This window comes from Rhodamnia argentea, chromosome 1 (assembly GCF_020921035.1).
Source record: "Rhodamnia argentea isolate NSW1041297 chromosome 1, ASM2092103v1, whole genome shotgun sequence".
Lineage (NCBI taxonomy): Eukaryota > Viridiplantae > Streptophyta > Magnoliopsida > Myrtales > Myrtaceae > Rhodamnia > Rhodamnia argentea.
The window spans coordinates 9,055,913-9,072,517 of NC_063150.1; the positions used below are offsets into that span (position 1 = coordinate 9,055,913).

Here is a 16,605-nt window from a genome sequence, read left to right on the forward strand (position 1 = left end):
GCCAATTGGACGGATTTCTAAAGACGAAGCCCCGTCATTGACGGGAACATCGGACCTCTGTAGCTGTCCTTGCAAAGGTTTCTGAGCTCTACCTCGAGCAGCGAGTTAGGAAGTGAGGGCATGATGTACTCCAATTCGCTGCGAGGCTCTATCTCAGAGGCAGTCCTACACAAAGGAATTGGGGGATTGGGGAAGGAACGCCTTTTTGTCGTTCTTCAATGATCCCGACACAGCTTTACTGGAAATCAATTATGTAGGTTCTTGATTCTGCTGAGCGATTCAGGTTCAGAAGAGTCTTTTTCCTTTCGGTATGTTACATGATCATTACATAGCGGATTCTTTTTGCCAGGTCCCCTCTGACTATGGTCTGTTTCTTCGTAAACAGAGCAAAACTGAGCATCAAAGACCAACTTCAGGGCAAAACTTTGCAATACCACTGCCAGTTGACTCGAGAAATCCAGGGGTCAAACTGTGACTGCAGAAGCAAAATTGTTTTGCGGAAGGAGAAAACAGAGCCTCAAGCCAAAAAAAGACAACCTGGATGTTACATTTCGACATATCGATTCAACTAAGTTGAATTAAGTGGCCACCGTGTTTACTCTGAAAGAATCCATGACCTGACGAAGATCGTTCTCTTCTTCCAAAAAGACATTTTCCGGTGTTTGTAGTCTCAACTCATACAGCCTATTGTTTTCAACTCCAAGAACTGAAAGGTACCTTCGATCCCATTCCAAACGAACCACTCGATCTTGGGGCATAACCGCCAGTTCATTATTGTTGGCATACGACTTCATGTTCACCTGAAACGAAAGGTGACGCTTTCAACTACTTATATTGAAGCCAGAAACGCTTTCAACTACTTATATTGAAACCAGAAACCAGCGCTCAGAGAGGGACAGAAAACTGCGCATGGCGGATGTATTTCCTATTTCGAAACAAAGGGTATTGAATAGCAGCAAAATAGACTTACCTCTACTTGATAGTACATTTTACCGTCATCTGCAATTCTCGAAGAAGTGGAAATGATGTTGGACTCACGCCTGACTCCAAGTCTGGTTGACATGAATTCTGTCAAGTACTGCTTGAGTACTTTCTTTCCAGCTTCTTCCGGCGGACCCAAGTCTTCAACACTCTTGTAACTGGATGATGAAGGAGATGAAAACTCCACCGAGAGATTTTCATCTAGGACATAAGGGTCTCTGAAGAATATGTCAGCCCCAGCACCTCGGACTTGAACCCAATTCTGAGGATAATTGAACGAGTAACCATCAAATGTATCGATGTACTCTCTGAACCCGACGGACTGCTGTGCAAATGCAATGTCACCCCAACCAACTCGTGAGAGGATACAACTTGATAAGATCAAGGCCATCACACTCCTCCTTGGAACTGCAAAAGCTTTAGCCTGACTATGCATTAGAAAATTTTCAAATCAAAGTATATGCTTCAAGTTTTAGTCAACTTGCAAGTAGGATGCATGGCATCTGACAAATGTGACGAATGAACTTTTGTATGTAAAGTCATAAACAACATCAAATTATTTGGCATGAAGACTTGATTTAACAAATTCACAGTTCTTTCTCTCTCCTTTCAAATGCAGGATCTTCTCCAAAGTTAACCATCAGATGAGAAAAGGCTCATCACAAATCATCCTGTCGCGAAATTTCATCGAATAAATTATGTGCGTAACTTAGCTATGCCCAATGCAGTTACCTTAGAAGAAAAATCAGCATGATCTTTGTCCGACTCACCAGGCAATTGTTGAATGATGGGTGCTTCTACTCCGGTGAACAAAGTAACCTGCCAAAATAGCAAGATAGGCATGATTGCACTGTATCGATGAGGCACCATCGAAGATTGACATCAGGAAATGAGGGAAAGATCTGAAGATGGGGTGTACGTAACCAATACCTGATGACCAACCTTGACGAGCAGTCTTGACAAAAACACAGTGATGAAACGGTTGCCTCCCATTATTAGGATCTCCTTGATGCTCGATGCGGTGACACGCAGCGCTCCTTTCGGCTGCCACACCTTCCTCTTATACTTTAAACAACCTATAATAATCAGCTACTTGTACGGCTCATGAAACAAATTATCCATTTATCACACAGAGTTCTTTGGAACAACTGATAAACGTTTGAACCAAGCGAATAAGGCTATATGACTCTGTTCTTGCAGAGTTTGTCACTGTCTTTGCATAAGAAAAGATCATGAATTATGGGATAGGAAACAACCCCGGCAGGTTAATCTACACTCTAATTGATGGAAAGATAGTAAAATGACATGCCATCTTCTTGTCCGTAACAAAATATATGCAAGAAATTCGTTAGTGAACACAGCCTAAAACCAAGATCAAGGTTAATTTGAGCAAACACCCAGTAAAGAAGAATGCCAACTTTTCAAGAATTCTTGATTGAACTACTGGGAGAGAGAGAGAGAGAGAGGACCTGAATGCAGAGTCTGGTGCCATTGAAGTCAGAGAAAGAAGAAGGGAGGAGAGAGAGGGAAGAAGGTGGGCGGTGTTGATGCTGCACTGCCGTCATCTTCGCCATGACTCACCCTCGCTATGCCCCTCCCTCTGCTTCTTCTATCTTCAATGGCTTTCTCTGATTGCTGTCCAGTTGGGATAAGGCAACGACCCTCCCCAGCCGCACATTCTTCCTCTTCTTCTTCACTTTGCTCTTGTTTTTCACTTTTGTTGATTCGCTTTGGGTGCCCTTGAAAGCCTGCTGTATGCTCCTGTTGCTAATTTGGGAACTATTAGAAATTTTCCGGTGTCCTTGAACAATAATGTCTGTGTCTTACCAAACTAAATCCTAAAATGATAACCATTTAAAGATCACGATTGGTATGAATGGAGAAGAAAGTCATTGTTAACCTCAAATGAATCACAGCACGATGTCATGCGCCTATTGAGTTTTGCAATTCGAGTACAATTTTATGACGTTACTAATTTATAGGTTTTACTTTTATTGCCGTCTTATGCCGTTTGTTGTCTTAAAAATTTGGAACTCTGGTAGCTTCAACATGTGCATAGCAATTATATCTCAATCGCATAGGCGAACTGTCTTATTGTGTTCATGAGATTAGGTACAAGGATTCGGAGCTTCTCCACCATTACACGATTGGCCATAAGCTAGATCTTTCCTAAGTTGGATAGCTCAATTGTATGATTGTTTGGTAGAATTTCATGTTATTTGAATTAGCTCAATAGTCTCAAACTACGCGCATTGACATTCAAGATCGAGACGATGACTACTCTTTAAAGGCATTTTCTTCCTCTTGAATTCTGAACTTTTGGATGAGAAGAGGATACGAAATACACGAACACGAAAGTATGAATTGCTCAAAATGCCTTTTGTGTAGGCTTACAATTCAATAAACAAATACACACTCTTAAGAGTCCAAATAGAAATTTTTCCTTGCTTCTGATATTAGGTGATTCCAATATCTAGACCGTGCAAAGCAACTGCCCCCGGTCCCGAAGTTTCCCCTTAACTGCATTTGTGATCTGCGATTGTTTCGATGGTCAACCGATGAAGCGATATTGTGCTTGGACGGCCATGAGCGGGTACGGCACGATCCATGTGTGCCCAGAAACTACTATAAACCCCCCATTACCGGCCTATACTGATGATTAGTGCTGAACTCAGTTAAGCGGGTCCGAAATTGCATTACCGAACCAAACCCACCATTCTTGCCGAAGGACCCATCAGTTTTATCCACGGATTTGATCAAGGCTTGCGTCGAGAGTGGATCAGTGAATGAAGCTCGCGTCTTGTTCGACGAAATGCCTCACAGAGATTTTGTTGCCTGGACGGCCATGATTGGCTACACTTCTTGTGGTTACCACACCGAAGCATGGGCTGTGCTCTCTGAGATGGTTCGGAATGAGAAGGAGCCAAATTAGTTTACTTTATCGAATGTCTTGAATGCTTGTAACGCTATGAGAAGTCTTTCCCATGGAATGCAAGTTCACGGCTGGGCAATCAAGCTTCGGTCGGATGTTTTCCATGTATGTTGAAAATGCGCTTCTTGACTTGTACGCTACGTGCTGCGTTAGCATGGGACAATGTCTGCATGGTTTTTTGCCATATTTATGCAAAGAATGAGGTAACTTGGACTATGTTGATCACTGGGTTTACCCACCTAGGTGATGGCTATAGTGGGCTTAACATGTTTCGCCAAATGTTATTGGTACGTACTTGTCATGAATTCAACTACCACCTCGCATTCACTTTGCTTTAGATGAGGTTAGTTTGATAGTTTCAAGCAGAATGTGGTCATATAGGGTGGCTACAGTGCTTTTTCCTATTAATTGGTCTCAACATGAAGTAGATTTTCACAATATATATGCGCTTTATGTGAAATCAGGAAGGTGCTGAACTGAACCCATGTAGCTTCTCAATTGCAGTTAGAGCTTGTGCCTCAATTGGGTCACAGATTTTTGGCCTGCAACTCCATGCATCAATTATCAAACACAGGTTTGACTCCAACCTTCCTGTCATAAATTCCATATTAGACATGTGCTGCAGGTGTTGTTGCTTGTCTGAGGCAAGTCAATGTTTCCATGAAATGCGCAAGACAGATGTAATCATGTGGAACACCTTGATAGCTGGATATGAAAAATCAGATTCCTGCGAGGCCCTTCTTATGTACTCTAAAATGGAGTCCCGAGGGTTTCAACCGAACTGCTTCACATTTACAAGTGTTATCGCGGCCAGTGATAATTTAGTACTTATGAATTGTGGACAACAGATTCATGGAGTGATCATTCGGAGTGGACTTGATGGTAGCATTGGGCTTACTAATGCACTTATTGATACGTATGCCAAGTGTGGAAGCGTATGTGATTCGTACAGAATGTTCAATTCTGTGTCTCACAGGAACTTGCTCTCTTGGACATCTATGATGGTTGGATTGGGGCTTATGGACACGGAAGAGAGGCCATTAAACTGTTCGATGACATGGTCAGATCAGGAGTAAGACCGGAGAAAATTGTATTTATGGCAGTTCTGAGTGCTTGCAGCCATGCGGGTCTTGTAAATGAAGGGTTGAGGCACTTCGAATTAATGGGTGAATATGATGTTGCCCCAAGCCAGGAGATTTATGGATGTGGTGGATTTGCTTGGCCATGCGGAGATAGTGGAGGAGGCTTACCAACTGATAGAGATTGTGCCATTTAGACCTGATAAGTCTGTGTGGGTCGCCCTTCTTGGAGCTTGTAGAGCACACGGACTTAAGAAGTTGGGAAAATTGGTAGCTCGGAGGGTTCTAGACTCAATACAAAGGTTGGCCGGGACCTGCTTGACCCTATCAAACACTTATGCAGCTGAAGGTATATGGGGGGAGTTTGCACGAGTTAGGAAGTTAATGAAAGGAATGGGTAGCAAGAAAGAGACTGGGAGTAGTTGGATTGAGGTTGGAAGCCAGATTTTTAGTCTCGTTGCTGGATATAAAATGGTTTCTAGGGTGGATGAAATTCTTGAATTGCCAATTTGGGACGTGGAAAAAAGCAGGATATGCGCCTGACCTAGATAGTAAAGACAGGCAAAAGAAAGGAAATAAAGAAGATAGTGCGGACAGTAGGAAAAAAATAGTACAGCCTGAGAATCACAGACTTGAGACATCCATCAACGATACAGTTTTGAAATTTGCAAACAGCAAAAGATGGCCAAAACAGATATATTTGGCATTATTCTGTTGAGGTGATTTCAGTTGATCGAAGCTTCAATTTTAGCAATGCTTCAGGTCTACCCATATTTTATCTCCTTTAGCTAAATTGCATAGTGAACTCAACTTGTATCCTGACAATGAATTAGTCCAAAAATAAGCTGGACAATTCAAGCCCCAACTGTTTAGTTCTCAAGTGAGATGACTATGAGCGGTCTTTCGATCTTGCATACTGTGGCACACCTCATGGCAAACTGCTTCTATGGACACTTCTACTCAGCTGGTGTAATCTTTCTCAATAAAATCTTCCCTCAAGCTTACACCGTCCAGTGTCTGTGTATTCTAAAGTTGAGGAGTCTAGTAGCATCAGTAGAGAACCTAACATCCAGTTATGGCTGGTAAAGATTTTGATATGGCTGGAAGAACAGATCAGGATGCTATGGACATGGTCGGCCTTCTGCAGGATGTCAACCAATGAACTCATCCTAGGGTCAAGCAATGCTATTGATAGAAAAAACAAAATATGTCATTGTTCTGCTGGAAATATTATGTGCTTTTGGTTAGAAAAACTCCTACTAATATGTGAACTTTCACGCTGATTGTGTGGCACAGCTGATTGATTTTGCACGTTGATACAGATCGCACGAAGATTGAAATCACCCTCTAAATGAAAATTATACTGCTTTAAACTTGCACATCGGTTGACTAACACAGCCTTGTTAGTGTAGCTCATCCCGACCTAGGGAAGGATTGGCCATAAACTCTAAGAGAAAATCATCCAAAAAGTCCTAAACTTAATGTCTGGCGGCCAATTTAGTTTTAAACTTTTTTAATTTATCAATTTAGTACTGAACTTTTCCAAAAATTTCTAGTGTAATCTATCCTGTCAATTTTGCCTGAAAATCTCTAATGTGATGGTCTAGCTATTGCCGGTTGTCCTACATGGCACAGCCGGCTTTGAAAGGGATTTGTAATTTCTTTTCGGGAAAATTCCAAATAAGGGCCTAAAGTACTCTAATTTTCTCAAATAAGGGCCTGAAGTAAATCTTGTTTCAAATATGAGTCTGAAGTGCTCAAATCATTTCAAAGAAGGGCCTAATCGAAGGGTATTTTCATCCTTTATATTTTCGGATTTTTTTCATTTTTTTATGTTTTTCTCTTTACCTTGTCTTTTTACCTTTTTATATTTTTCCTCTCCCCTCCCCCGCCCCGCCCCGCCCCGCCCATCGCCAGGCTGGCTCGCCCTGAATTAGGGCAGAGGCTTGGGTTCTCCTGGGAAACTGCGGCTCTTGGTTTTCTCTTCCGCTGTCCCGTTCGTGTTTTTTCATTCTCTATTGGAAGTATCACGCAATCAATGACAGACTGAGGGGGGTTTGTCCACGGCAGTCGTCCCCAAGCCACTCGTTGCTTGTTATCAGTATTTTTCAGTCACGAGCAGGGCAATGTTCATCAAAATTATCAAGTTGTACACACTGGTTTAGTCCCTCAATGCTCAATACTTGTTATGATCGGACGTTTTTGTCAAATTATGAACGGGGTGATGCGTATTCCTCCTATCTCACAAGATTTCGTTTTCCTCCCCATTCACACGAGCAAAGACAAGCCTACGAGGGGAAGCAACAGAAAAGCTCGTTCTCCAGTGCATTTTAACTAATTTGCGACGAGAAGCAACTTTGAGGAAGACAATATATTGCCTTCTCTGGACAGATGTGCACATTTTGCTGGAGGAGTCGGGGTTCAACATCTGAGACTACGAGCTCCCAAGCTGGCTGATCGTTCTGAGGGTTCAAAATCTGAGACTCTTGGCCTTCGCTCCAATTCAGACGAGGGTTTCGGTGAGGGCGGCCCTCCCCTATGCCAGCCCAGCGAGGGTCACCCGACCTGGCCTAGGCAAGGGCGGCCCTCACCAGAGGCTAGCGATGGCTGGGGCAAGGGAGGTGGAGGAAAAAGAAAAGGAAAATGAAAAGAAAAAAATAGAAAAAAAATCAAAAATGCCTTTTGACTAAGCCCTTCTTTGAAATAATTTGAGCTCTTCAAGCTTTTATTTGAAAGAAAGTTCATTTCAGACCCTTATTTAAGAAAATCAAGACACTTCAGGCTTTTATTTGAAATTTTTCCTTTGTTTTATGAATTTTTCTTCTTTTTCATTTTCTTTTATTCTTGTGTGTTTTTTTTCCCTTCATTGGATATCAGGCTAGCGGGTTTACCGAGACCTCGGCCACCACCGGCAAGGGGTGAGGAACACAACACCATACGCCCATATCCAACGTGGGCATCGCAACCCTCACCATTGGCCAGCCACCGACGAGGAAATAAAAAAAAAATAGAAATTAATAAGAGTAAAATTCAGAAAATAAAATAAAGCAAAAAAATCCATATTAGTCGTGCTATAATCCATATTAGCCATGCCACATAAGACAGTCATCACCGACAAGACCACCACATTAGCAATTATCGACCGAAGTTGGCCGGAGGGATTAAATCACAAAATCGCTAAAAAATTTAAAATTAAATTCACAAAATTGAGAATTTTAAAACTGAATCAATCACTGTATATTTGGTCGAGGACAATTTTCAAAAACGTTGTTTCTAATGATTTTGAATTCTTAACTTTCGGAAAAGATCTAATCAGAGGGGGAGGCGATATAAGCTGGCGGGTCCAATGGGAACTGTTTAGTCTCTGATTTTGAATCCCTGAAATTCATTGGTTAAATTCTTGCGCAGGTATCATGTGATTTTCCTGAGTGTGCGAGTAGAAAAGGATGCACGTGCGTGTTTCATTTCTGTACGATATTTGAAATGTCTAATTAAGGTAGGAGAAAAGTAACCAAAAAATTCATAAATCTATTATATTTGTGCCAATTCAATTCTAAATCTTTTAATTGACCATTTTTGTCCTAACCATTTTACATTTGTGCCAATCGTGTCCATCCTGTAAATTTTAACTAGAAATCGCTGACGTGGACATTGGCCTACCTACATGGCGCGGTTGAGTGGTCATGAATATTTTTTATAATTTCTTAAATGAATTTTTAGTTATTTCTTTCTTATTTTTCCGGTCGATTTTGGTCGGCGAGGGCATTGAGGCTACGAAGGCCCTTGCTTAGTGCCTTTGCAGCCCCGCTGGCTCTGGGCGAGGGTTAGTTGGCAACTCTTGCCGGTAAAAACGAAAGGAAAAAAAAAAGTAAGAAAAAAAAATTCAAAATTCAATTCAAAAAAATTATTAAAAAAATATCCACGTTACGCCACGTAGGTTGGTCGACGTTCATGTCGGCGATTTCTGGCTAAAATTAGCCAAATGTGCTCAATTGATTCAAATGCAAAATGTTTAGTATAAAAATTGTCCAATTGAAATGTTTTAAAATTAAATCGGCACCAATGCAGCAGGCTTAGAAATTTTTTTTTTGTAATACTTTTCTCAACCAACGTGCATGGTGTATTATATTGCAAAATGATCAGGTTGTTGTCATTCTCGTGAAGTTGGTTTTACCACTTTTTACTTTACATATTACTCAGTATTTGCGACATGCCTACGTTAATATTTTAGAAAAATTTTCTCTTTTTTTGTTAAATAAATTTTCTCATTTAATATGTGAATTTTAGTACTTATTACCAAGAGATTTTGTGCTAGACTTTCGCTTTTTCGTGAAAAGAAAAAAACATCTTAAAAAATTTTCATGCGAAAAAGAAAAGACTCCTCTCATCAATATTCGATGCATTTAATGTGTAAAAATCATAGTCATTGTCAGTGATTTTCCAGTAAACTTTTACTTTTCCTCCGAAAAACTCTCTAAGTTTGTATTTACAAAAGAAAAGGCTCCCTTCTTAAGACTTAATGCATTATGCAAAAGTCGACTTCCATTATAAAACATTAGGAAAAATGACATAAATAATCCTTGAACTGTGACTCAATGTGTAATATGGTCCTTAAACTTTTAATTTATTTAATGTAGTCCTTGAACTTTAATCCAATGTACAATTTGGTCCCTAAAATTTTGACTTGTTCAATGTAGTCCCTGAATTTTTTGAAAATATTCAATTTAGTCTCTGGACTATATGAAAATATTCATTATTGTCCCTAATCTTAAATTAATGGAATGACTACATTGAATATTTTCATATAGTTCGGGGACTATAATAAACATGTAGCAAAAGTCTAAGGACCACATTGAACAAACTAAAAGTTCAAGGATCATATTGAACAAATTTAAAGTGCAAAAACTATAATACAAATTAGGTCAAAGTTCGGAGACTATTTATGTTATTATCTCTAAAACATTATCAAGCAATTCAATGATGCCCCCCAAAAAAAAAAAAACCATTTTTTTACCGTTTTTTCTAATAATCCAACATATTTCATCTAAACCCTAGTCATTATCTTAGACACAGTAGTTGTTCGACATATTTCATTCAATTTGGAGTTTGGTTCATATTCTTCATCGATAGAAAAGCACGGATCCCGCTCCTCATTGAGTGGACGGACGAGGATTCGAGGGTGCCGTTCTACATTTTTTTATTAGCAGTTTATGTTTGGACCTATAAATAACTACTTATATATAATATCTTTTTCTCTTGTAATTGAATGAATGTAACGAGAACAGCGATGTGTTAATTATAATGAAATCTTCTACTAAATGTAGCCCTAATTTAAGGTGAATCGGGATAAAACATTGTGTCTCGATTTCTTTTTCTCATTTTTACGCTTTACTTCGTTGTGATTGCGCGCCAGATCTAAACACATTTCAGAAGTGCTACTGCAAAATCAAATTTCTTTAAAAATAGGCCAATGCTATAATGCCATGAACTTCTCATTATTTCCCTTGTAAAAGCTTGAAATGAAATGAAAATCACACACTTTCCACAAACTTATTTCATCCTGTGATTATAAAAACCCCCAACCCTCCACGAATTAAAACCAAAATGCCCATAAGAAGAACATTCTCTCTCTCTCTCCGTCTCTATCTTTGTCTCTCATGTTAGCAAAGGTTGCTTCCTCCTGATGGCTCGCTTGTTATTGTGTATCCACACTTTGAACGCCTGTCTCTTCACACCCACCTCTTCACAGAACTTCACCACCTCGTCTTCATCCCCCTTCTGCATCTTCCACCCCAACTTCTCGGCAAACCCCATCATCCTCTCCTTCTGCTCTTCACTGAATTTCGTCCTGAACCTCTTCTTTGATGATTGCCGCGACTGCACCACCACCGTCTCTTCTTGTCGCCACCCTCCTCCGTCGCCTCCGCCGCCGCGCTGGATCGCCCCGAGATCCTCGCTCGAGCTCTCCACCTCGCCGCCCCCACCGAACATCACCATCACCGGCCGAGCCGGCTCCGGTGAGAAAACCCCATGGTGGCGGCTTTGGTGGAGGAGGGTTTGCTGGGGGATTGAGTTGACCGCATGCCTGATTTGACCATAATTGAGGCCGTTTCCGTTTCCATGATTATACTGGAAACTGGCCATGTGGCGAGGCTCGGTGCCACTGCAGACGACGATCTCCTTCCGGTGGAAGTTGCGGTGGCACCCGCAGGCAGCGCATCTGAAGAACTCTGGCGCGCCCTCGTCCCCGTCCGGCATGAACTCACCACACCCATCCACGACGTGGCCACCGACGCTTATCGCGTGGTTCTTAAGGCACTCGCGGTGTCGGAAATTAGCCGCCGGCAGAGGCGTCGCTGGGGTCAAGGTCGTGATTTTGGGGAATTCAGCTGAAGCTAGAATTGAATTGGGGGGAGGAATTGATGGTTGAAGTGGATGATCAATTCTGGGTTTTGGTTGATCTAGGGTTTGAGGCAAGATGACATGGTTTTGGGCCTTCTGGCCATGGTCTATCTTTCTCTCTCCATTGGGTGGATTTGGGTCATCATACAACAAAGAAATGGAGATTTTTGCCTGATCTTCTTCCCTTCTTGGCTCCATTTTGGGACCTGATTTTCTTTTATCTCCCAAATAGGTTCTTTTCCCCCCTTCAGTATCTGGAGTTTATCAGTAACCCTAATTATCTCAACCCTAATCTAAGACATCCTATCAAAAGAGGAGACTTAGACCAAAGGGACAATCACTATTTAAGTTGAAATTTTTCATTCTCTGTGCGTTTTTTCCATGTTGATTTGGACGTTTCTCTGGGTGCTGAACCCACCCACCCATCTTGCCATTTTCACTGCGGTTGAGTCTCCCCAAGAGAGATTGAGCCCTGATTACTAATCTGATTAGACATGCATATCGAAACCTGATTAACAGCAGTCTTTCTCCCTCCCTCTCTTTTTTTTTTTTTTTCCTTCTTTTGGGTTCCAACAAAACGAAAATGGCTTTCTTGAAACTTGGAGCTAATCACTTTGAGTTACCTGTGGGTTTGAAGCCAAGGGTTGTTGCTGACGAAGCCAAAGAATAATCAACATTAAGCAAAATGATTAGCCGGAGGTCTTCCGTCTTAAACTCTGAAAACCATCAGAAATGAACTGGGAAAAGAAAGACTCCGTCGTGTTGCTGCCGACACGCCACGAGGCCCCAGAAACACCACCAGAAACAAAAACACGGAATCTCTTTCCGTTGGGAAGAGAGCATCAGCATCATCAACTGCTGGAAAAAGAGGAAGAATTTCCCGTTGCGAGAATTGGGTAAATGCCCATGTCATGTCAAACCCATCTCTTTCAAAGCCCGCAGCAAGGAGGTTGGCCCCATCTTCCTTCTTTGGATTCTTGTCTTCTCTGCAAACCCAAATGAAAATTCATAACCTGGGAAGAGAGAGACAGAGAGAGAGAGGAGAGAGAAGCAGTATCTGGTTTGGGGTAGAGATTTGGTCTATTTGCCGAGAATTAATCTTTGCAGGGACTGCAAACCCCCCTCAAAACACAGCTTAAACACCTCTTTTCTGCGAGTTTTGGAGAGAGATGTGGAGGAAAGAGACCGGATTAGAAAGGCCAGGCTACCCATGAGGGTATATTGTAAGGACTGAATAATGGTGTCCATGAAGCCATGATTCTTTTTTTTTTTTTTTGGTGTTCGTGATTTTTGTTTCCTAGGCTCAGATAGAAAAGGACAAAACTTAAAAGTGAATAGACCCGGACACAGTGGTCGCGTCCTTTATCTCGCTCGTCAGATTCTCTGTGCAATTTCCACGCCTTTTGACTTTCTTTTACTAAAGTCTAAACTCACGTACGTATAGATTAACATGTCTAAGTTTCTCATCCAGCACTTTGTAATTGATAGGAAGGAACATCTTTTCACAAGAATTTGGCAAGAAAACTTTATTTTGAGAAGAAGATTTGTTTTAAGATCCAGCACATTTCTCACAATCTCCTTTTCATAGAAAGAATTCGAGAATAAATTTGACACGTTATCCGTTGAGACCATCACTTATCGAGTCATATGCGCACTTTCTTTTCGAAACGACGAGATCGTTCACGAGATAATCAATTAAATCAAAATAATAAATATTACGTTCTCATGGCACCGAAAAGTCTCTTGTCCCTCGATACCCATCTCATAATTTCTTGAAATACGTAAGCTGTGAAGATTGGCCGGAAATCGACATTAAATCTTAGGCTTAAGTTATGATATTTATTAAATTAAAAGATTTGAGCTAGCCATTCTCCCCACACACACACACAAAAAAAGGCATTTATTATCATTAGGATTAGAGTAGTGTCATACTGTCATGTGCATGTGGGTTTCTTTTTCCCTCTCCGAGAGATCTCTTCCTTCACACGACCAAAAAAGGAAACACGCCACTTTTCCAAATACATGCAATGTTCTTCTTATAACCTAATCCATTTCTTTAACATTTAATCAGGTTTTGAACATAGGGGGGTGGTCTTGAATCTTGATATAGACTATGACTATCCGATTACAGGAGCAACTTCCACGTTCCCAAGTGAATATATTAAGTCATCTAAAAGCGAGTCATGCTGGGCAGGTGGGAAGTATTTTCCGAGGCAATGGACCGGTTTAATTAAAGGACAAAAAAGTTTGATTATTTATATGAAATAGGGGACGAGAAGGTCTCTTCAAAGCTCGAGGCAATGCACGGGAGGATTGGGGGATACGTGGCCCAAGACTAACCAAGTTCTTGACGTGCTTGTGTTTTTTTGTACCTTTGTTATGTCGTTTCCTTTCGTGTGTAAAAATACAGAAAACGTGCAAGTTAGTCATGGTTTAATGTTTGGTCAAGTAAAGCACATCATGCTCGAAGATAGGGGCTCGATACATGCAAGTGGATCCATTACAAAGGGGGACTATTCTGAGGTGTGTACTAAAAAAAAAAGTTAGAGAGATGTCGGCCACAAAAAAGGGCCAACTTAAGAAAAAAAAATTGGGAAATTTTTTATTGGGGTAAAAAGTTAGACATTACTAGAATATTGTTACTCTCGCGTTTCTTTTTATGGATGGATTCGTACATCGCGGGTGGATAAATGTAGTGGACCACCGAACAAGTTTTCCATGGTTCGAGCATGTATCCACCAAGATCAAATTTCTCATCATGTACTCGTTTTGAGGGAAAATTATCAAAAAAAATCCTATATCTATTGCGATTGTGTCAATTCAATCTTAAATCTTTTTTTTTTTACCAATCCAATCATAAACCTTTTGCATTTATGCCGGTTCGATCCATTTGACCAGTAGGTACTAACATGGTAAAATTTTAATAACATTTTAATATTTTTTCTATTTTTATTTTTTTTTTCCCATTTTCCCCCTTCCCGTTACTAGCTGGTGAGCTATGGCCAGCAAGTTCGCTGGAGCTCGCCCGACCTTGCCCAAGGCCACAATGGCCTTCGCCTAGTGTCGCTCGGCCTTGCCCACGAAGCCCTCAAAGAGTAGGGGGAAGGGAAATAAAAGAAAAAATAAGGAAAAAAAAATAACAAAAAAAATAAAAATATATGTTACTAAAGAAATTTCATGTCAACGTTGGCGATGTCACGTTAGCATCGGTGAGCCAAATGGATTGAATTAATATAAATACAAAAAGTCCAAAATTAAATTGACACAATTACAATAGATTTAGATTTTTTTTTTTTTTTGTAATTTTCCCACTCATTTGACCATACTTGGTGGGCTGATAGTGGAAAGTTTACTAGAGGCACACTATCACTTTTATCAAACAGTGGATTATTTATTTTACATGTCAGCAATGTGACTAGTGCATCACGTACTGGTCAATGGTTTAATTTTCCACAATAGCAATGTAAATGATGCTTGAAATATTCAGGTTTATCTTTTTTTATAGAGTTTTCCCTCGACTATTTGGCACGAAATCGTAATTCTTTTGTATTCTCCAATTTATTAAAATAAGAATCGGACTTATCTTCTCAAGTAGAATATGCTTTAAGCTCGATCATCGTGTGCGTATAAACATCGACATATATAAGACAAATAATTCCCTTGAATATCTTAATTTGACGATTCCAAGTTCGTTTGGAGAAAGTTAAATTAGAATCAAACAGAGGATGTTTGTTCGAGTAAAAGACTTTTTCACAAGTTAATTTCCTAAGCTCACGCGTTTGATTTACTGAAAATAATCAGCCAACAGAAAACCTTTTACGGCCCAAAAAAAAAAATATGTAAGTTTATGTTAGGATAACGAACTATCTAGCCTAAAAATAAAAATAAGAAAAGATTTTGTTGAAAAATTATTTTGGACTTTTTTTTATAGTGAAATCCTTTTTCGAAATAAACACACGGCGGACGATGGTCGGAGACCACCGTACGATGGAGAGGACAAAGCAAGATCGGGGATAAGATCTCAGTGGCCACCCACCCAGTCAGTCCTTGCGAGTGAAGTTTTGGCAGAGCATTCGAGGGAAATGATTTTCTTCTTCACTTCCAACTCTGTTGAAGAACAGTTTCCACAAGTGATGTTACGCTTAGCCGCGGGTGCATCGATCGTGAAGTAGTTAGATTTCATTAGCACATGTGGCTAGATCCCACCATCTTTTGTGGAAATTAAGATTCCAAACAATCGGCATTTTGTTTTTTATGATTCATTAGCACATTGGACGATCGCATATGCTCCAATAGCACCTAAAATGTCAACAAGTTCTCTCCCGGAGGATGAGGGGCGACGGCTATGGAGGTATTTTATGTATCAGCTGCACGTGCTCGGAGAGATAAGATGACAACCGAGAGAAGCATATAGAGCCCAGCACGTCAAAACCGGAATTCGCTACGACACCCGCTGGTTGGGTGCATCTATATCTCCGGTGAATGGATGGAGATCGGCGATGCACAACTCGAGAATGAATGGGGCTCAATCCGCATCGTATCGAATGAAAGAGGAGGCATAAGGCTGCTGGCCGTCCAACGGAGGAAAACAAAGTTACACTCGCGTCTTACAAAGAAGGAAGGGGTCGGTGTGTTGAATCCAAAAAGTGGATTGAGAAGACCGTATTAGAAGCTCGTGCTCCATTTCATCATTTGAACAAATCACTACGAATTTCCCTCTTCCCTGTTCTAGTTATAGGTCTAAAGACCGAGATTCATCGAGAAGTAATGCCTCTAAGGAAGTAAAGACCAACATGGGGAATCACCCTCAAAGAAATTCAAGAATGTGCCGAGCAGCTCCATTGGGCCAGAAAATCCGTGTTACAAAAATCATTTAGGCCCAACCAAGAGATTCCTGTTAGCTCTTCCAACATCCGAAGGGCCATTGGATAATGGCTATATGATGATTGACTAATCACTAGATGAGCATGAGATTGAGACCAAACCAATCTGAGAACCAACCGGAATGCAATGTCCAACCTTCGTGGGAAAGGATTGTGGAACTGTCCGCAGACGAGCCCTCACGGTCACAGCAACACAAAAACGGCTACTACATCGGCATAACCAGTATCATAGGCGGTCCCGGCCAGAAAAATAGAAACCAGCTATGATATTATGCAAATCAAGTAAGACTACACTAAACATGTTCTTTTGGCCTTTCTTAGTTCTTTG

General features: G+C 40.8%; 2 protein-coding genes and 1 pseudogene across 7 annotated transcripts; 1 reads left to right on the forward strand and 2 right to left on the reverse strand.

Moving 5' to 3' along the window:
* Positions 1-411: 411 nt before the first annotated feature.
* LOC115740272 (psbP domain-containing protein 1, chloroplastic) lies at positions 412-2,675 on the reverse strand. 5 transcript variants are annotated; one of them, XM_030673759.2, is made up of 5 exons: positions 2,451-2,668; positions 1,912-2,046; positions 1,752-1,800; positions 971-1,389; positions 412-800 (listed from the first exon to the last, which is right to left on the reverse strand). In XM_030673759.2, exons 1-5 carry the CDS (start codon positions 2,553-2,555, stop codon positions 579-581), a joined length of 930 nt encoding a protein of 309 aa, XP_030529619.1. In that variant the 5' UTR covers positions 2,556-2,668; the 3' UTR covers positions 412-578. The 5 variants fall into 5 exon arrangements, 4 of the variants coding, with proteins under 4 accessions (XP_030529619.1, XP_030529618.1, XP_030529617.1 ...); XM_030673758.2 differs by having other exon boundaries at positions 971-1,398; XM_030673757.2 differs by having other exon boundaries at positions 971-1,405; positions 1,714-1,800.
* A 735-nt stretch (positions 2,676-3,410) lies between these two features.
* Positions 3,411-5,631, forward strand: LOC115740295 (annotated as a pseudogene).
* A 4,843-nt stretch (positions 5,632-10,474) lies between these two features.
* On the reverse strand, positions 10,475-12,666 carry LOC115740085 (zinc-finger homeodomain protein 5-like). Of its 2 annotated transcripts, XM_048273009.1 has the most exons (2): positions 10,903-12,662; positions 10,475-10,869 (listed from the first exon to the last, which is right to left on the reverse strand). In XM_048273009.1, exons 1-2 carry the CDS (start codon positions 11,590-11,592, stop codon positions 10,648-10,650), a joined length of 912 nt encoding a protein of 303 aa, XP_048128966.1. In that variant the 5' UTR covers positions 11,593-12,662; the 3' UTR covers positions 10,475-10,647. The 2 variants fall into 2 exon arrangements, with proteins under 2 accessions (XP_048128966.1, XP_048128961.1); XM_048273004.1 differs by having other exon boundaries at positions 10,475-12,666.
* Between the last annotated feature and the right edge of the window lie 3,939 nt (positions 12,667-16,605).

Excerpts from the sequence above, each read along its gene's own strand:
- LOC115740272 (XM_030673757.2), bottom strand. The coding sequence starts at position 2,555 with ATGGCGAAGATGACGGCAGTGCAGCATCAACACCGCCCACCTTCTTCC. Across the intron at positions 2,047-2,450 it reads GCACCAGACTCTGCATTCAG|TATAAGAGGAAGGTGTGGCA; the intron begins GTCCTCTCTCTC and ends GGTTGTTTAAAG. Across the intron at positions 1,406-1,713 it reads ATGCTGATTTTTCTTCTAAG|GCTAAAGCTTTTGCAGTTCC; the intron begins GTAACTGCATTG and ends ATGCATAGTCAG.
- LOC115740085 (XM_048273004.1), bottom strand. The coding sequence starts at position 11,592 with ATGGAGCCAAGAAGGGAAGAAGATCAGGCAAAAATCTCCATTTCTTTG.